At 30.7% G+C, this 21,930-nt stretch overlaps 2 protein-coding genes across 3 annotated transcripts; both read right to left on the reverse strand.

The window, feature by feature from the left end:
- Positions 1–225: 225 nt before the first annotated feature.
- On the reverse strand, positions 226–8,416 carry LOC113514907 (pickpocket protein 28-like). The gene is made up of 14 exons (XM_052900980.1): positions 8,400–8,416; positions 8,127–8,318; positions 7,543–7,672; positions 6,648–6,769; positions 6,101–6,206; positions 5,526–5,680; positions 4,849–4,960; positions 4,583–4,675; positions 4,369–4,508; positions 3,721–3,851; positions 3,368–3,427; positions 1,908–2,118; positions 1,141–1,314; positions 226–513 (listed from the first exon to the last, which is right to left on the reverse strand). The coding sequence occupies exons 1-14, from the start codon at positions 8,414–8,416 to the stop codon at positions 393–395; spliced, it is 1,764 nt and encodes a 587-aa protein (XP_052756940.1). The 3' UTR covers positions 226–392.
- Positions 8,417–9,415: 999 nt separating this feature from the next.
- Positions 9,416–20,282, reverse strand: LOC113516213 (pickpocket protein 28-like). Of its 2 annotated transcripts, none has more exons than XM_052900987.1 (14): positions 20,178–20,282; positions 17,582–17,749; positions 17,265–17,394; positions 16,421–16,542; positions 15,395–15,500; positions 15,131–15,285; positions 14,394–14,505; positions 13,643–13,735; positions 13,436–13,575; positions 12,740–12,870; positions 12,606–12,665; positions 11,216–11,426; positions 10,204–10,377; positions 9,416–9,680 (listed from the first exon to the last, which is right to left on the reverse strand). In XM_052900987.1, exons 1-14 carry the CDS (start codon positions 20,216–20,218, stop codon positions 9,566–9,568), a joined length of 1,758 nt encoding a protein of 585 aa, XP_052756947.1. In that variant the 5' UTR covers positions 20,219–20,282; the 3' UTR covers positions 9,416–9,565. The 2 variants fall into 2 exon arrangements, with proteins under 2 accessions (XP_052756947.1, XP_052756948.1); XM_052900988.1 differs by lacking the exon at positions 20,178–20,282 and adding an exon at positions 18,026–18,118.
- Between the last annotated feature and the right edge of the window lie 1,648 nt (positions 20,283–21,930).

A 21,930-nucleotide genomic window follows, 5' to 3' on the forward strand; every position in this document is an offset into this window, starting at 1 on the left:
ATTTGGCACGCAAAATTGTATGAAAAAAAAAATTCAAAGCTTCGTAATATGATTTAATTACTGGAATAAAATAAATACGAGTAAAAATAAATGGCACATATTTGTTTGTTTTATTTAATTTAATTAAATTTTTTATTTTATATTAGGTTCTTAATGAAAATATAATTTTAAGAGGTATTGCAAAATGGCATAATCGCATTATTTCGCATACATACCATACTTAAATACATTACTTAAAAATATTTTATATTTCATATTTTAAATACACATGAGATAGTATTTTGTGATTTGTATTTTAATGAAAACCAAACATGTATTTTGCTCAGCTCTGATAAACAATCATTATTTGTGCTTAATTATGTAGGTGAATGAATTAATGAATGTGATATTTATTAATCAATATACAGTTGCTTCATTTTCTCCGTTTTGTCACTTCCTTGTATATTTTCAGCCTTAGGCAGATCTGATTCGTGTTTTGGCTTACGACGACGATTCCAGACAACGCAAAACAACCTGTAATAAAAGCAATTGTTAGCAATTTTAATTAGTTCTTGTCTCTAATTATAATTATAGGTGACTGTGCTCGCAACTTAATTCGCGAGACCGGTACATATTGATTGACAGGCGTTAAAATACCTATTTTCTTCTCTGTCTCAATCTCAATATGTATTCAAAAAGGTGACGATTGTTTATGTTATCAAGGCGTCAAAATGGAACAAACTCAAACTTCATTCTACTAAGTATAATGATATTTTAACTGTGAAAGTCTGTAAAGATGTTTGAATGTTTCAATCAAATTTAAACCGCTGAATGGATATGAATGAAATTTTATATACGGGTAAGTTATATTTTCGCCTCCTTGTTCAATTACAATGTTTTGTCACTTTCAAAATGAGAAATTAACATAAAAGAAAAAGATAAATCACTTCAATACCTAAAATAGGGTTTTTGAACTAGATGTAGATATTATAGTATAGAGTATAGTTATTATGAATAAAGGGGTAACTTTACATATAGGATACTTTATAAGAAATGGTTTATAAAGTTAGTAGTAATGTAATGAAATTCTTTAAAGGTTCACACGCATTTAGGTGTTTTGTTGTTATTAAAAATAAATAATGCTTATAATTGGTATTTAACCTTAGTGTGAGGAAGTATATTATTTCGGCTAAACTTAGAATAGAGAAACCCATGAAGAGTCCGAGTAAACCTCCACAGTTGGCCAGAAAGTCCGTTTGACCGTAAAGTTCCGAACGCCGCGACGTTATGAATTGAGGTTCTTTGAAAAATATCATCACACGCGAATACATCATACTGAAAATGAGAGAATAATACAGAATTTAGTGAGATATTAGAATGTGCAAGTTGGAATGAATAGTTATAAATATAAAAAAAAATATAAAGAACTTAATATACCAGTTATTTTTGCTAGATATTCTATATTTCGTACGGATACTCCTCTTTTATTAGATGCTTATGGTTAAATTCGTGCGAATTACTTCACAATAAAACAAACAAACTATAGATGAAACCTGAAATTATTAAATACCTATATGCCTATACTATCTTCGTGAATTACATTTTAATTTTGATGGGTGAAAATGGTATGGTAACCCCGCCTGCGCTAACAGGATACGCTGGCGGAGCACCTGTGAAGGGTGATAGATGAGAATGAAAACAGGCCAGTTACCCCATCATGATGAATTCATCAGGAATTAACCATAATAGTTTCCAGGGGGAACCGCGAGAAGGCCGACCTGTTTGGGTATATTGCTAGCAATGGGATTCTCAGTCTCCATTACAAACAATCTCTTTTCCCCCAATTACATTTTAAATTGATGAATTGAAAAGAAGATTAAGACAAATTATTATTATTATATTTAAGATAAAAAATCGTGTACGCTTACTCATTGAGGTCAGGTGGAATTTCTAATCTGTACGCTCTAAAAATAGCTTTCCAGTCATAGTCTGCCTGGGAGGTCTCTGCTTCGTACTCGATGGAGGTGCACGCCGGCAGACATTTGCAGCGGGAGGCAATGTCTCGTGCTTCACCGATCGTGTCGTTTCCTTCATTCCTCTTCTCTAAACCTGCCTCTATTTCTACAACTACGAGCTCCACTGAAATGTCAGATACAAATGATTTACTCTATACTCTATATAGGTATGTTATTTAACTTCTATTTCATCACTGCTATCATAACAATAATAGTACTTACTCGTAGTTAGAAATTAACACCTATATTTTATAGAAATAATATTCTAGTTATTAAAAATATTTTTTTTTATACAACATAGAATGGCAAACAAGCTAACAGCCCACCTGATGGAAAGTAATGAGCAGTACCATGGACATAACAGAGTATACTGTTTCGCCCATGATACCCCCCATGCGTTGCCATTCCTGAGGACTCAGGTGTTATTCCTCTGTACCCTGTAAATTCACGCCATATCCCATCCTTCAAACCGAAACACAGCCATGCAAACACAACTGCTTCACGGTAGAAACACGAATGGATCAGAGGTACCCAAGCAATCGACTTTTGTACAAAGTCTACCTCTGGTAGATAAATTATTAGTAGTACTTCTGAAAATATTACACAATACACGTATAATGAGTACTGGACAACTGATATCATAGCATCATCATCATAGTGGACAGATAACAGCCCAGACCTATGTTCAGCAGTGGACAGATAAAGGCTGATATGATAGCCGTTATCTGTATATATAGCCGAATAGCTGTTATAGCCGAATATATGCCTGGGCTATTCCTAATGGTAGTTTACCATTGGGGGAATTTTGCCAATAGTTGCCACGTTTGGTAGGCGGGTTGGCAGCCGCAGTTTAAGTTTTGGTGATGTTTGGTGATGGCTCTTACGATACCCACACATAGAATTTTTATATATCTTAAGATATAAAAATAACTTGTCACGATGTTCGTTCACGCTAATTTCTGAAATTGGTTTTCCCTTAAAGATATAAATGCATTTAGTGAGCGGTAGGGATCAAAACAACGTTTGCCGGATTTTATTTTTATTGGTGATAATGGAATGGTTACCCCACCCGCGTTATCGGTATACACCGGCGGGGCACCAGTGAAGGATGATAGATGAGGATGAAGCAGGTCAGTTAGCCCATCGTGACGAATTCAACAAAAATTGTTCACGATGGTTTCCAAGGGGAACCACGTGGAGGTCGACCTGATAGGGTATATTGCCAGCAATGGAGTTGTCAAACCCCATTACTAACAATCCCTTTCCCCCATGTTTGCCGGATTAGCCACGGAATAAATTATAATGTGTAAGCAATTTATTTATTCTATGATTCCAATGTTTGCAATGCATTAAATACCTCCATAGATACTTACTTTGTACTCGTTTAATACAGGCCATACTTCCAGCATTACATACTCTCATTTCTGGACCATCTAAAACAAAGGGATATTTAATTTTCTACAATAGATGTATTACTGATTAAACTATAAATTACACTCAGATTTTTTTTTTCACACAAATCGCCTTGTTCTCAAGGTAAGATAACCTGTGTTATGAGGAACCCAGCACCGAACATCTGGGGATTCAACCCAGAATATCCAGATCCTAAAATAATACAAAAAAGTTCGTTTCTTAAATTGGCCCAACCGGAAATTTAACCCGGGACCCCATTACGTAAAGCAATATGAAACTATAAATTATTATATCAAAGAGTTGAATTACTCACGTGGTACACCAAAATGCACACAGCCGCACCTGGAGTATGTGTAATTAGATATGCACTCCATTTCGCAATTAGACTGAGTGTACACTTTGAAATATCTGAGATACCTCTCACTTGGAAAGTAACATTGTCGCCTAAAATGTTAGTTATAAAGTGTTACTATTATTGTATTAGTATGTCCTATTATTATACATTTGAAAGTAGATGTAGAGCTTCGTAACTCAATCAGACTGATTATAAAATATTCATTTAATACATATTTATTTTGTAATCTATACACAACAGAATTGAATGAATTCCGCTACATTGACTGACTGTAACTTGGAAGATATATAATACTACATTTTTAAACATAAAATGCATATTTTTAGTAAGTTAATCGAGACGCCTGAAATCGCAAAACAAAAGAGCAGTAAAAGGAATTAGATTGGCTTATTTTAATGTAAGTGCACATATAGATCAAGCATTTCTACGTAAAACAAATTATACTAACAGTTTGATTAATTTGGAAAATCGTCTAGTGTGTTGGAGCGTTTTTTGCAAAGCGGCGTTGACTAGTAATTTATTTAATAAAATTTGTAATATATAGGTATAATTTGAGTGAAGTCGCACGTAAATAAGATAAAAAAAAAATAATATTGATATTCTCACCTGACAGGTTCGTATGGCTTGAGTCCCGAGGAAGTAGTCATCATGTTTGGTTTAATTGCTACAACCACTTCTTGGGATAGAGGAGACCGAAAATATTGTTGGGAAAGTCTCGGTAATTCCGCAGGATTATGTAATAATATCTGGAACATTTTATGAAACATATCACACTTCTACAAGATTTATTGTTATCTAAGTGAGAATATTTATTATTTACCTTAAATCCTTGAACAGGTCCCCTACATAGGTAATCTAAATCAATAGCTTTAGATTTCATCAAAAATGTTAATCCAGCTTTTGCGCCGTACCCCTGCAGAATGAAAATTAATTTTTATCAACTTTAACAATATTTCAATACGATCTTACACTATTTTTATTGGTATTCAAATAAGCTTGGAAAAATATGAGTATACCTACAGTCTATATTATATTCCTTATTTAAAAATATTTTACACTAACTAGATAATATAATACTGAGCTTACAGATCCTCGGTGCGGGTAGGTCTCTATAGGAGTCATAGGATCGTATCCATCTTCCAAGGACCAAGATTCTGATACCCTCTTATGATCTAGATACTGATAATCTTTATGTAAACTGAAATTAATAGAAATATAAAAAGAAAACACTTTTATTTCTTAAATCTTAATTAAATGTAATATTTTACACAAAGATTAAATACAAAGCCTAGTCTATAACTAAACTTTATCCTACTAATATTATAAATGTGTAGGTCTGCAGAAATATTAGCAAGTTTGTAAAATATTAGCAAGTTTGTAATTCGATCACGCTTATATGGCTGAATGGATTTGAATGAAAATCGGTTGTGTTAAGTTAGGATATAACCTACTCAGAAAGAGATTTTTTTTTATACAACTTAGAATGGCAAACAAGCTGACGGTCCACCTGATGGAAAGTGGTAACCGTTGCCTATAGACATGAGCAGTACCATGGACATAACAGAGTATACTGTTTCGCCCATGATATCCCCCATGCGTTGCTATTCCTGAGGACTCAGGTGTTATTCCTCTGTACCCAGTAAATTTATGCAATATTCCACCCTTCAAACCGAAACACAGCCATGCAAACACAGCTACTTCACGGTTGAAACAAACAAAACACACACGGTTGAATAAGCTAGTCAAATATACAAATAAGATACTTCTCCATTCTGAACAGTTCGTCAGCTGCCAATATGTTGAAGGTGTAACATTGTCCTTCTTCAGTCAATATGGGTGTGAAGAGATCAGAACAAGTCTCCTTAGGTATATCTTTCCATTTGCAACCAAAAAAAGTCTCTGTTATGTTGGGAGAGACCTAAAAGGAAAAAAATCATGAAAGAAAATACGTACATTATTAAAAGACAACAGAACAATGGATTCGCGCAAGAAGTTATGCTGTAGGAATATAATTATACAGATAGATTGTATTGTTTTAGTAAAATCTAACACTATTTTACGAATTTAGTTTATATATTTACTTTAACTACCATGCAGACGAAGCCAAGGAATTACTTTAGTGATTCACCTACTGTTGGAGATTTAATACTGGCTGTTGACGCTGAGGTTTTTTAGAATATGTATAGTTTTTAAATTTCTCTTAAAGTCTTTGATAATATGTGTTATGTAATTTTTTCACCAAATTGAATATTTGTCTATGATATTTTATATTATAAATACATATAAGTTTTGCTATTCCATTTTACTGTTCACATAAAAATGTATCGTAACGTATTACCTCTTTTATATTATTAACTGTTGTATTGCCATCGCAAAATTTTCTACCCATTACGGGGGCAAGATGATCATCACAAACAAGTGTCACATCCTCATACAAGTTCCTTCTGAAATTATTGAGGAGGAATATTGAAATTTAATAATTATATATCTTTATTAAAATTGAATATATACGTTTGTACAAATAATAATTTTGTTAACCGATTTATAAATAAATAAAAGTACGTACATATAAACGTTTCGAATGTATCTTTTATCAAATGATATTAAAAAGTAGATTCTTAATTCACTAAAATATATTTTTTTAAAACACAGGGAGCAAACGAGCAAGCGGCTCACTTGATAGTGACTACCGCCTATTTTTCGTGTAAGTACACGGTACATTCGCCAATTCTGAACTGTTTTTAATAATAATTTTTCAATACTAGTATTATATATATATATATATATATATATATATATATATATATATATATATATATATATATATATATAGAAAATTATCTTAAATTATTAATAATTAACAACTAATAATTAATACTACTTACTCTTCATCGGTTAAATTTGCACGTTTTTCGGTATCATTATAGCGATGATAGTATGCCGTAAAATTGAACACTGATTGTTTTGACTTTATTTCTAAGCACACAGTCACAGCAGGGTATGGTATCTATAATGATGAAATGAGAACATTAGTCTGTCGAGGAGGTATATATGTACTTTATACCTTTGCCATATATATTTTTTTATGCAGCATAGACTAATAAATAAGCTGATAGCTTGCCTGACGAAAAGTAGATGAAGATTACTCTAATACAAGTATGATAACTTTTTATATTTATGGTAACTATTTTTCAGCGATAACAATAAGCGAAATAACTAGCTTATTATGATTATAGAAGAGTTATGCTGATCTGTTAGAACTAGTTTTTTTAATAGGCGAAAATGGAATGCCATAACTACGCCAGTGCTATTAGTATAGATAGAAGGGAAGGAAGAAGAATACCTATTAGAATAGGTAGAAGAGGATGAAATCGGGTCAAATCGGTTAATCTATCATGCCGAATTCACAAGGATAATCACAATTTTTTCCAGGGTTATTTAAAACGTGGGGGACTTAACAGGGTATACTAGTATTGTCAACAACCGTTAGTCTGGCGATTCACTGACGGTCCCATTATGAACAATTTCTTTTCCCCGACAGAATATAGTTATGTCGGGGATAGTTCTGTAGAAAATTATTACATCATTTTATATTTTATATAGTTATATTATATATTTTTTTATTTTTAATAAATAAATAAAATATAATTTATTAATTAAACTCTTTATGCATCTTAAACATATTCTGTATAGATACTTATAATAATAAGAGAGAAACGGTCTGCAATAAAAGAATAATTAAAAAAAAAATTGAATTGAGTTTAATGTATAAATACGTACCTGCCATACAGGAGTTGATGTTTCTGCAAAACTGACGATCACGGGGCTTATATTCCATTTTATCCAAACTTTTCTTATTAGCCCAGCGCAAAGTATCACGCAGCAAATGAACATAAACAGCCAGAATATTCTAGAAAGTAAAATTTTAAATATACCTGAGCGTAAAGGTTCATTAGTTTAAAAATATCTTGCTAAAGTATTTTAAATAACATTATATAATTGATATATTAAAGTTTCATAAACAAGTCACAACGCAAATAGTGAATTATAAAAATATATAATTCAATATAAATTAGTCGTTTCCCGTAGTTTTGCCCTTGCATATCCATTATCTCCTGTTTCAGTGTGAATTCTAGGAAATCCCTTCGTACTGCTCATCTACGTTATTTATGGAATTCCTGTACAAAAGTTCTTCCTTCTAAACTCACTGATTTAGGCTCTGACAGACAAGCTGCCAGTTAGTGGCTGACAGATGTAAATGCTTTATAAATAGATTTAAAACTTTAGATCTTAGAAGATAAAAAAAAATAAGAGCAAATTAGCAAAAATAGATGTTGGTTATATGTACATATGTAGGTACTTACTTTTCAGCGGCAGTCCTCTGTTTCTCTCCGATGTATTTTAAACCATGAAGATTAGAATTTGCAGTATAATCTATAAGGTACTCTTTTAGAAATATAGGTTTTTTCTTTATTCGTCCATTGTCATTCGAATTTTTTATTTTTGAACAATTGTCTAGATCAGGTTTCCCTGAATACTTTCCAATGCTTTCCAATCTATCAGAATACAATTACAGTTAGTATTGTTATATTTTGAAGACAACTATGTGAATTTGAGAACATTTTATCCGAACTTACCTGGAGTGCCGTCTCATAATGTTTACAAATTTAGTACTTATATTGCACAGTGCAACGTGCGACGCTTCGGTACCTTCTGTACATTTGAATTTAGTTGTTTGATATATATCTACATATAGTAAATTACCAAACTGCCCTTAGGGACTTACTTAGGAAATTAAAACACACACTAAAAATGTGCCAACACCATGGAATAGCGTTAATATTTGCCAATTGCATTAGGTAAATACGCTACATATGAAATATTAAAACAATTTTCATTATTGGATTCAAGTACAACAGTTAGCTACTAATGTACCTACATATTTTGAAAATTTTTATTCGTTTTATTCGTTAATTTTTGCCAATGTGCTTCAATGCATCTTCATGAATTATAATAGGATATATCTTCTGAAATTAAGTACTATAACGCAGCATTGCGAATTTTATATGACTTTAAAAAAAAATATACACGATAATTTCTTTTTTTTCTTTTACATATATAAATATGTATGAAATGGTGGTGTATCTACCTACGTGTAGGTACTAAAAATGAATTGGCATAATTTATAGTTGCTTGCTTATTTCGTGGTTTAAGGATTAATTACCTACTGTATAATTTATTATTACCAATATTTATAGAATTTTTTACCTGTATCGCATCCTGAAGGTACCTACCTACCTACCTATTTTATATTTTTAGTGTTTCACATCAAAAAGGTACAAAGGAGCACTTGTGTTTAATATATTAACGTTTAGATTCGGTACAAGATATTATCACATATCTTGTAAGCTAAAATTAATTGTCTTTAATTTTACCATATAGAAATATTTTAATAAAATTAGGCTTAAATATAATATTTCTATAAATCATTGAGAAGACACTTCCGTTATATTACATATATTAATTTATTGACTTGATGAAATGGTGACAATATATTGTAAATATTTGACTTAGATGTTTGTTCAGGGCTTCAAATAATATAATAAAGTTTTTTTTGTTAAACAACAACGACACAAAGTTGCATTACAAAAATGGTTCTTATTTCGTATTTAAAATATTCACATTTAAAACATACAATAGAATAACTTCTTCGCAAACGGCGAAATAGACAAAGAAATATGCTTAAATATTTTGACAATATTTGTAAAAAGGAAAAATTATATCTATTATGAAGATGAAATTTTTAATCCTTATAATTTTGCTTTAATTTGTCGGATTTTACATCCATATCTCCAGCTTGATGAAGATCAGAGGCATTTTTCTTGTTACGGCGACGATTCCATACTACACACCATAACCTGAAAAACATTACAACATCTATAGCTAAATATCTAATTTTATAAAATATAAAATTGTTTTCTAATTAATTAATATTGCATTAAAACAGCAGAGAAAGAGAGGGACAGTAAAGTTTTCAAATGTCAATGGACCACAGCAACCTTTCCCGTGAGTCTGATTCCGAATCCATTTAATAAATCTTTTTCTTAGTCCTGTTATGTAGCTCGCTATATATAATGATTTTTTTAAATAGTTTAGTATTGATAGTTTTCGTACTTTTGTTTTGTTTATTAATAATTCCATTTGTTAGTTTCAGTTACCGACGAGTTATACGGTTCTCTTGTAGTTTTTTAGCGCTGGTCCTATATTACATAAGAAAGGTTTTAATACTAATTAATTGTCACTTGCTTCGTATTTTAAATAACATGTAAAGCAAACAGACAGATGTGTTCGTGTTTTAAAGACCCAGAAACATTAGAAACCAGACGGTTCCTCTCGCATGTAGTTAGAGGTTATAGTTAAACAAAAATTTTTGATGGTTACCTTAATGTGAAAAAGTATAAAATTTCCACCACACTCAGAATGGAGAAACCCATGAAAAGCCCCAGTAGACCGCCACAATTGGCTAAAAAGTCTGTCTGGCCGTACAATTCAGAGCGGCGCGATGTTATAAATTGTGGCTCTTTGAAGAAAATCATTACACGTGAATACATCATGCTGAAATTTTAATAACATTACACAAATTATTTAAATGATTAAATAAACTGTGAGTAAAGCATATATAAATAGACACATAAATAAACACAAATCAGAGGGAGACTTTGTACAAAAGTCGTTTGTTTGGGTACCTCTATCCCATTCGTATTTCAACTGGAAGGCAGTTGTGTTTGCATGGCTGTGTTTCGGTTTGAAGGGTGGGATATGGCAGTGAATTTACAGGGTACAGAGGAATAACACCTTAGTCCTCAGGAAATACAGCGCATGGGGGGTATCATGGGCGAACAGTATACTCTATTTTGTTCGTGGTAGGTACTGCTCATGTCTATAGGCAACGGTTATCACTTTCCGTCAGGTGGGCCGTCAGCTTGTTTGCTAATCTATGTTGCGTAAAAACATACAACGTTAAATAACATAATAAATTTTAACATCAACAAAAGTAATGAAATCGTTATTGCCACTCAAAATCACACTAATCGCCTGCTCTTCAAGTCAAGACATCCTGTGTTATGAGGAACTAGACTAAGAATATCTGGGGCACAACCCAGAACACCCAGACCAATTCAATAAAGTTTCTTTCCTAAATTGACCCGACTAGGAATCGAACCCGGACCCTCATTTATACAAAGTCTACTTGTCCATTCACTGCGCTACTAATAATGCGCTACTGGTTATATATGATTACCTACTTTAAATAATTGCATGTAATATTTATAAGCATTTAATATTAAACAATTAACAGTAGTTATTTTTAATTTGCATATATATACAGCATAATTTTTTTGCTCTCCTCCTTAGGGAATTTAAAATAAATATTGCATGTCAAATTAAAACTTACTCATTCATTTCAGGTGGAATTTCTAATTTGTACGCTCTAAAAATAGCTTTCCAGTCATAGTCTGCTTGGGAGGTTTCCGCCTCGTACTCGATGGAGGTGCACGCCGGCAGACATTTGCAGCGGGAGGCAATCTTTCGCGCCTCGCCGATCGTATCGTTCTCTTCATTCCTCTTCTCTAGACCTGCTTCTACTTCTGCTACTACGAGCTCCACTGCAATATATTTCTTATTAAGATTAATAGAGGATTACTAGAATGTGTAGGAAATATTAAATTGATTAATGACGTACGAGTATTGTCTGAATTGTCTATATTTTTTTTATTTTGTATGAGAAAATATATTTATTGTCAAGAAAGCTAAAACCATTTTTACATCAGTAAGTTTTACTCACGTATATTGTTTCAATAGAATTAATGTAAATGTAAAAAAACGAATAATTAACTATACATAAGATCATCTCCTGATTTCCAAATAAATAATAATAGAAATAAAAAATCAATTAATTGATTAATTGTTTTCATTTGTTACCAAAATAATTAGGAGTTTGTTTCTGTGGTAATTTCAAATAAAACTTTACCGTTTCATTATGATGTATTGAAACAGACTTATATAGGTACATTACCTACGAAAAGTTAGGCTTAAGAAATATCACATTTTGAAATAATAAATTGATATTAGTTTTTTTTTTTTTTTTTTTTTTTTTTTTTTTTTTTTTTTTTTTTTTTTTATTTAGCCCATCTGATGGAAAGTGGTACGTCGCCTATAGACATGAGTACATGGACATAACAGATATTGTTTAACTATATATTTAGATATTAAAAAAAAAAAACAGTTTTGGGATGGGACACCAAAATCGACTTTTGTACAAAGTCTTTTTATTAGTTATTTAGCTTTACCAGATATTTACTATATATTTATTTAAAAAAAAAACAGTTTTGGGGTGGGCACCAAACTCTACCTTTTTCTTTTACTTAAAGTTATTTAGGGCATATATTTATTACTTTCAATAACTTAAAAAAATGTTTACAAAATAATTTATTGTACATTACAAAATTAATACACAGCGTAATAGAAAGAAAAAGTAGTCATAAATGTTTCTTTTACTCGACTGTTTGCTCAAGAATGCCCACCATGAATCATTTATTAGATCAAATATTGAAATATACACATCGTATATTTCAATATTTGATCGAACGAATGGTTTGACCGATTAAAGATAAGTATCAGGGGTATTTACTTACATTTACTTTGTCAAAAGTTAACGACGTCAGTTCAAAGTAGTAGGTACTACTACGTAATACAAATAGGATAAAGTACACGATACTACGTATTGGTATAGATATTTATAACTAACAACATGAATAATAGCTATATTTTATTTTTATACTAACTTTGTACTTTTTTAATGCAAGCCATGCTTCCCGCATTGCATACCTTCATCTCCGGGCCATCTAAAAATATAATTTGTTTATTTAATACAATTCTTACTCTCCCGGTAAGCTTTATTTCAATAGTTGATACTTACGTGGCATTCCAAAATGAACGCAGCCACATCGTGCGTAAGTAAAGTTTGTTAAACATTCCATCTCACAATTAGATTGGGTATAGATTTTAAAATATTTCAGATACCTCTCACTAGGGAAATAGCATTGTCGTCTGAAGACAAATATTTTTTTAAATTAGATAGCATTATCCTATTACAAACTTATTAATATAATAACAATCTAATTTAACAGTGTCTGTACATGGGAGATATTTAAGAAAAATCGTATGAGGGATTTTAATAAGACAAATAGAAACCAAAAAAGATAATTTTATAAATATTGTCAGTCTGTTTGTAGATTTGTTTTAGCATCACGCAAAAAATACTGCACGAAATTGGATGCAGTTTACAGTTATATTCCTACAGGCCATATGTTTTATCTTAATATACGAGTATTATCTTTATATTTCTAAAATCCACACGTACGAAGTAGCGAGCATAAAGGTAGTATTAAAGAGATTTATTTATAGAAATACCACGTGATAGGTACTAGTTGTTTAGGCCATTTACTTACTGCATAAAGATTTTCTTTTATTTAAAAGTGTAAAGAATACCTAAGGTACGGGATAAATTCTCAATATATCTACATTTGTATTTATATAATATATTTACATATATAATATAAATATCAATTTAATTTTAATAAAAGAATTAAATTATATAAATATGATGACTTGCCTGTTCGGATCATATGCTCGTAGACCCTCAGAAGTGGTCATCATTTTTGGTTTAACAGCAACAACAACTTCTTGCGATAAAGGCGACCGAAAATACTGTTGCGAAAGTCTAGGTAATTCTGCAGGGTTATGTAGTAAAATCTATGAAAAGAAAAAATACTTTAGGAACAATACTAAATTTAAATAAAGGCTAACTTTAACTAATTACCTTGAATCCTTGAACAGGCCCTCTGCAAAGAAAATCCAAATCGATTTGTTTTGTTTTCATCAGAAATGTCAAACCGGCTTTTGCGCCATATCCCTGAAAGTTAGAAGTTAGCCAGAAGTTTAATGAAACATACTTATGTTTTATGAAACAAATAATGAAATTGTGTAGCACTAGGAAAGTATTTGTTGAGTCGTGCATCTGAAAACTCTATGCCATCTCTATACTAATTGCTTAATCCTTGGTTCTACTTTTTCTCGAAAGTAGGAATACAATAGAAAACCTAGGAAAATAATTTTTAATACTACTTATTAATAAGAGTTTGGAATGTTTACTAATTGAATATAAAAATTATTTTTTCTCCTTTTTCAATTCACTAATAAAATAAGCTATAACATTGTGCATTACAATTTATTTTCTTTGAGGGATAAGAGAAAAAAATTGTTTACATGAGATTATCATTGATCCTTCTATAAATGAAATTTGGTGAGATTTTACCAATACATAAATACTAGCTGTATCCCATGGCTTTACACGTGTGATTACGTATATAAAGTATCCATGTGATATGTTAGGATATAAATACCCGTGTGCAAAATTTTATTAAAAATCGTTCAGTAGTTTTTGTGTGAAAGAAGAATAAACATTCATATGTACATCCATCCAACTGTCCGCTCTGACAAACTTGTGCATTTATAATATTAATATATATAACTGCTTCACAAAAGTATTATTTACAGTTTAATATACTTACAGAACCTCTGTGGGGATACGTTTCTATGGGTGTCATCGGGGCGTAACCATCTTCTAGACTCCAAGATTCTGCCACGTTTTGATGTTCAAGATACTGATAATCTTTGTGTATGCTATAACAATTATTAGATCATCATAGTAAATTTACTGTTTAGGTTTGATAAAATAGTGTACTTTATCAAACACTAACTTAGTACATACTGTTTAAGTTAATTTAATTATACTTTTAGACAAATTCGAGTGAATTTTCTGATATCCTGGACTATAATATTAGAATGAGATACCTAAACTAGTCGAACATTCTCCACTAAAATATACGTAAGTACGTAATAACAAAATAACATTATGACATATAAATAGTATTTCCTTTATCAATAGTATTTTAATAGATTGAGAAAGAAGCCACTGAAAAAATAGTATACAGGGTTGATTAGAATTATTTTGTTATTTAGTTGCGCTACCAATAGTAAGCGTGCGGCGCCCAAACTCACACGGTTAATACGGTTATTAATGTTGTCTTAAATACCCCTCATTTAGAGGTGAATAATCACGTGTTGCAAAACGTGCGTGGACGGAATGGCAGGGGGAAATTGATGGCTAATATGGAAGGTTGTAAAACTTCTGATAATGATAATAATGGTCAATCTTCGAGTGTTTGCAGTTATGAACTTCCGCAAAATAACTCCTAGTTCAGTAAAATATTTAATATATTTCACAAGTAATTTAAGTTATACATACTTTTCCATTCTAAAAAGTTCATTAGCACCTAAGTTATTAAACGTGTAACAGAGTCCTTCTTCCGTCAATATAGGAGAAAAAAGATCAGAACATGTTTCCTTGGGGATATCTTTCCATTTACAGCCAAAAAATGCATCGGTTATGTTCGGTGATACCTAAAAGAGAAAATTTCTGATATCATTAAACATACTCGTAAAACCTATTACGCGTGTTTAAGGTTCACAGATGATGATTATTATTTTATAACTTTTTATCTTCACTAACCTCTTTTATATTTGTAACAGTTTCATTACCAAATCCAAATTTTCTGCCTTGAGGAGGGGCGAGATGGTCATCACAAACTAGCGTTACATCTTCGTACAGATTTCGTCTGAAATTATTATTGTTTACGATGTAAATATTTTAACCAGAGGTAGACTTTGTACAAAAGTCGATTGCTTGGGTACCTCTGTCCCATTCGTGTTTCTACCGTGAGGCAATTGTGTTTTTTCATGGCTGTGTTTCGGTTTGAAGGGTGGGATATGGCGTGAATTTACAGGGTACAGAGGAATAACACCTGAGTCCTCAAGAATGGCAACGCATGAGGGGTAACATGGGCGAAACAGTATTCTCTGTTATGTCCATGGCACTGCTCATGTCTATAGGCGACGGTTACCACTTTCCATCAGGTGGGCCGTCAGCTTGTTTGCCATTCTAAGTTGCATAAAAAAAATCAAGTAAGTATTTATCTAGAAAGAATGTACAGTTCTCATATAGAACGTTTATTGGAATTTCTATTCTATTCTACACGTATTTGTTTTAAATTATATTTTATTTTCAATAAAATATTACGTAGTCGGGGCGGGTCGCTAGTATTAAATATGTATATATAAACTAATATTATAAAGAGAAAAAAAAACTTTTAATTTAAAATGGATAAATTCTAAAATTCTCAACCGATTTTGAAAATCACCTGTAGAATTTTCACCTGTAGAAATTTTAAAATCGCTTCGTTTGTTTGCCTTCCTAACAATAAAAAAAGATTAAAAATAAAAAAAAAAAAAAATGAATAACGAGTAACATGCATTATTTTCTATTTTCAAAATATCATAGATTTTCTGTCCATATATTATTAGTAAGTAAAAAAGTCGGAATGAGACCAAACAAGGTAAATATTTATAAAAAATATCATATTTATACAAATTATTACAGGTGATATTGAAACAAAAACAACTGTCTCCAAAGTTTGTGTATAATTTTTAGTGTTACTTGTTTGTGTATAATTTTTAAGTAATAATTTATACGACTTACTCATAAGTCGTCAAGTTTTCACGTGTTCCAGAATCATTATAAAGGTGGTAATATTCTGTAAAATTGAACACGGACTGTTTGGCTTTTGTTTCTAAGCATACGGTCACAGCTGGGTATGGTATCTGAAAAAATAATCTTATGATTACATCATGATCACCATCGCTTTGCTAAATAAAATTTTTGTATGTTTACGTTACTATATTTCACAAGCTAAATTCTTCTAAATGCAGACATTTAGCGTTTAGTATTTATTAGAGTCTGCTAACATTATCTGTTACAACACTGTCTGTCAGAACTGGACGGGTATTGCTATAGATAAGGAGAAGTGGAAAAAGATGGAGGAGGCTTTTACCCTTGGGGACCACGGAAGTGGATAAAAAAGCTATAATAATAATAATAAAACATTATCTGTGTTCAGTTTCTTTCAGTCAGATCAAAATAACAAGTTATATATACTGAATATACCGTAGATATACCTAGGTATCACAAAATTACCTACCTAGACAAAACACAACACTACTATAGTTTAAAGAACTTTAATATACTGTGATTCTACTCCGAACTTCATGTTATATATTTTTTATTAGATAATCAATGACATGCACATATACGTAGAAAGCTGCAGATACCTACTATCGTTAACTTATGGTATGCAGTGACAGAGGGGACTTGAGATATTCATCAAAAGAGATCATATAAAATTTAAAGTTGGAAAATATTACTGGCACATGTAATTATATATAATAATAATTATGTCAATAAACGAAGAAAAAAAAACACATAAATCTCTATATCACGAATTAATAATCATCAATAACAATTATGTGTAAATCAGTAAATATACCTGCCAAACAGGGGTAGACGATTCTGCAAAACTGACAATTACTGGACTCACATTCCATTTTATCCACACTTTTCTTATCAATCCGGCACAAAGTACCACGCAGCATGTGAATACGAAAAACCAGAATACCCTAAAATGTTTTTATTCTTATGTCATTAATATATAAATAAAAATATACACAATATTTTAAACTATTCAAAGATATAAAAGAAAATTTTTAATTATAAGTTATTATGGTAAAATAAGAAACTGATCAAAATTATTTGGCATTATATATAAACCTGTAATCAACCTTTATAATCAGGTTATGAAAATACCTTTCAACCGAAGTTCTTTGTTTTTCTCCAAGATATTTAAGGCCATGAAGGTTTGAATTAGATGTATAATCAATTAAGTAATCTTTTACAAAATTTGACTTTTTCTTAACTTTTACATCACGCTGACTATCCCAATCAGTCTCTGGCGTTTTTCCAATGCTTTCTGACCTATTATATAAAAATAGTTCATTATTATGACATATTTTTAATTGATTTAAAAAAGGATGTGTGTGATGTCAATGTGTTTATACATTCATTGTATTTCATTCAGAATCGAATTGGCAGAGATATCGTTACATGATATCTCCGTCAATTCTGAATTGATACATAATTGTTTTTGTAATTCAGATATTATTCCTGTGTTGGTTTTAATTTTGTGACAGTTAAAATATTTTTTAGAAGCAAAATCTCAAATGACTTGAAAACATATTTTAAAGGACTTACCTAGAATGACGTCTCATGTTTTAAGTGACTGAACTGGGTGACGGCCCGAAAAGCTTTGCTAGTAATTTAGGCTTGGTTGGAAAAGAGTAAATCGCCATTATAGTTAGGGAGCCGAAAGTTATAATGTTAACATTCTATGCTACAATACTATTTAATTTATTGCAATGCGATATCTGAATTCCATTATACTACATATTACATTCGTTTATATAAATTAATTAGTATTAAAAATAAAGAAGTAGTAAAATATACAGAGAAAAATTTATTCAATCGCAGTTTATTGTGACAAATAAAATAATATAATATGATCGTTATTATCGGTATACGTTCGATCTTTATTTACGAATGCCTCTTTTTAATCCTATTCTTCAATTTGAATTTATTTCCGAACAACTTTTCATAATGATATAAGGCAACAGAAAATTATATTTTGTAAACTATTTTATTTTAATATATAATAAAATTAGATGAAAGAATATGCGCATTTTGAAGAAATAAACATTTTTTTTGGAATGTAAATGTAGATAAGTATCCTCATAGATAATTAATCTGCTGTTTTTCAGTTTACATTTTTATTTCATGAAGCGTCCAATGAACAGATAGTATTTACCTGTCTTGATATTGTTATATAACAATATAAATTGGGGGAAGAGGGATTGTTAGCAATTGAGTTTGACAGCCCCATTGCTAGTCGTGTCAGGTCGACCTCCACGTGGTTCCCCCTGGAAACCATCGTGAGCAATTCTTGTTGAATTCGTCACGATGGGCTAACTGACCTGTTTCATCCACCTATCATCCTTCACTGGTGCCCCGCCGGTGTATACCGATAGCACAGGTGGGGTTACTTTTTCATTATCAACCATAAAAAAAAACAATATAAATTAAATATGTACCTAATGTACTATCAACCCCTGGACTACTATGTGACCCAGAGGACTACATGTGTCAATTACGAAATTAAAATTCACATAAATTGCATACGCACCGTTGTATTGTATTATATTATTGTGTACGCAATGCTACGAAGTATATAATGTGTAAATGGATTAATTTAATAAGTACCTTTACGGCTATAACGAGTGGATTATTGTATTTTTATTCATAGCTACTTTGCACAACTGTTTTCGTTTTTCACTTGATTGTGTTGTCAAACAAACATACCTTCTCTACTACATGTTTACTTTAATTTGTAAAAATAATTTGTTGTAATTACGTGAAATAATTCTATTGTATTTTTTTGTATCATGTACGTAATATTTTCCTACCTATATTATATATCGATATTTTACCAAAAATAATATATATTGTATATTAATTATTTTTTAAAGTTATAATGTAGGTATCTTAGTTTACCTGTATTTTACTTATGGCAAGTAAAATATAAACAATTGAATGATTGATAATATTATAAACAAAAATAATGTAACTTGGGGGCAGTGAAATAGCTTGCAGTTGTTATATATATATATAAAATATAAGTATATATATATATATATATATATATATATATATATATATATATATATATATATATATATATATATATATATATATATATATATATATATATATATATATATATATATATATATATATATATATCTTAGACAATTTATATCGATTTGTGCGATTCCCTTTTAATCACAAAATTTACTCGTGTTAATGTGTTCAATTAAGACTGGTGGCATGATTTACGAAATAAAATCTTAATTACCTTTTGTAAGTTACGTGATAGAAATAAAATGTGCGCAGATGTCGAAATTGACATGTGTGCCATATAAATAACTCAATAAAAAATATTTTAGTATTATCTACTAATTCTTTTTATTCGAAAATGTTTATTCGCGTGTTAATATTGTAATTATTTTGAGCAATTGGTTGATTGTCCTTGTCAATAAAGTAACTTATTTATAATTTATATCATTTAATTTTTCACGTTTAAAGGAGACGGCTTTTCAGCATGAGTTGTAAGCTTTCCCGTCTTTCCAGTAACCTTTGTAATAAATATATGTCGCGATGACTAAATTCTTAAGTATTATGTAATATCAGTTTGATTTTGTTTATAGTAAATAATATTATCTTATATAAAATATATATAACTAGTTTTAAAACATACAAATATACATAAGTAATAAACGGAAATAATTTTTACCTGTGATTAATTTCTTGCATTGTTATGAGAGACTCTGCCATTATATTTTTAAATACAGCTAGCGTCTTGTACCATTGAAGGAAGCCAGTTGTTTCAAACTATTTTTGTATCATTCCATATAAAGTTGTGACGCTTCGTCATACCTGTTCAACAAATCCGTCTTACCGAATTTATGGGAAAATATTTATTTTCTTATTTAGTTATGTATAGTCTATTAGACTATAGCATGTAACGGAGTAAATTTATATAGTAAAATTTTAATATTCATACACTAGATACTTCTTCTATTATTTTTTCTACGCACTTTTTCTACATACTTAAGAAAAATAAAGTAGTAGATAAAATAATTCAGTAGTTAAGTATATCGTCTATGTATACATCTATTTGTGCAATAATGAATTTATTATGCTATAAAGAAATAAGTATAATAGTAACAAAAACTATATATTCAATAAAGTATTGGTTGGGAAAATGAAAATAAAGGATAAGAAAGATAACACGGTCACTGTCTATGGACGGTCAAGGAGATAAGTACGTAATAAAACATAGACTTAATAAATGTGTAACTAACGTAATTTTACACTTACTACAGTAATAAAAATCAAATATATTAAGTATTAAACAAATGCATAATGTCTATTAACCCACGGTGTCCACTTCTGGGCAAAGTTCTCCCGCATTTTCTTCTAAAACTTCCTATTCTGCGCCACCCGAAACCGTTCGTCTTACTTATAAATACGTCTAGGTCATTACACCATCGGTTTCTGGGTCGGCCTCAGCGACGCTCTCCATCAGTAAGCACCCACAAATAAATACATATACTAAATAATATATTTTTTTTAAGGAAATGTAGTAGTAGGTATTATTTGAAAAATATCATGTGAGTTCAATTTTGTATTTGTTCTTAATGGATGACAATGGAGTGGTCACCCCGCCCGCGCTAACGATATACGCTGGCGGGATATCAGTGAATGATGATAGGTGAGATGAAAAATCAGGTCAGTTAGCCGATTGTGTCGAACATCTGGTATTCAACGCGATGGTTTCCAGGGGGGAGCACGTGGAGGTCAACCTGACGGAGTATATTGCTAGCAATGTGACTGGTAGTCCGCATTACTAACAAACACTTTTCCCCTTTTTTATTTTGTACTACGTGTATCATTAATTCATGGTTTGTTAATCTTCTTGTCATGACTGTAAGGTTAGATTACAATAATATAGAGTTTAAAGATACACATTTTAAGTATATCATTATTATAAGCAACAGATACTGTGAAAGAATATTATTTTAATATCATCATCATTGGAGAAACTCTTTCGTCCCATATTTATGATTGTTACCGGTTTTCAGATTTATAATACTTTTCCTTTACCTTGCTATTATCATTTGAAGAATAGGCGGCGATAAAAAATTAGGTAGATATTTTTTAATTTACTGGCAACACTGGGAAATTGTAACTGCAATTTAAAAGACTCATTTAATATAATAACAATCCTTGACAGCTAGTTGATGTTATTATGTCTACATTGTGTTAAAAATTTATCAACATGCAAGGATCTTATTTTTTTTATACTACTTAGAATGGCAAACAAGCTGCCAGCCCACCTGATGAAAAGTGGTAACAATTGCCTATAGACATGAGCAGTACCATGAACATAACAGAGTACATATACTGTTTCGCCGATGATACTCCTCATGCATTGCCATTCCTGAGGACTTAGATGTTATTCCTCTGTACCCTGTAAATTTACT

Source organism: Galleria mellonella, unplaced genomic scaffold, assembly GCF_026898425.1.
Source record: "Galleria mellonella isolate WM207_F2 unplaced genomic scaffold, CSIRO_AGI_GalMel_v1 utg74, whole genome shotgun sequence".
Classification (NCBI taxonomy): Eukaryota; Metazoa; Arthropoda; class Insecta; order Lepidoptera; family Pyralidae; genus Galleria; species Galleria mellonella.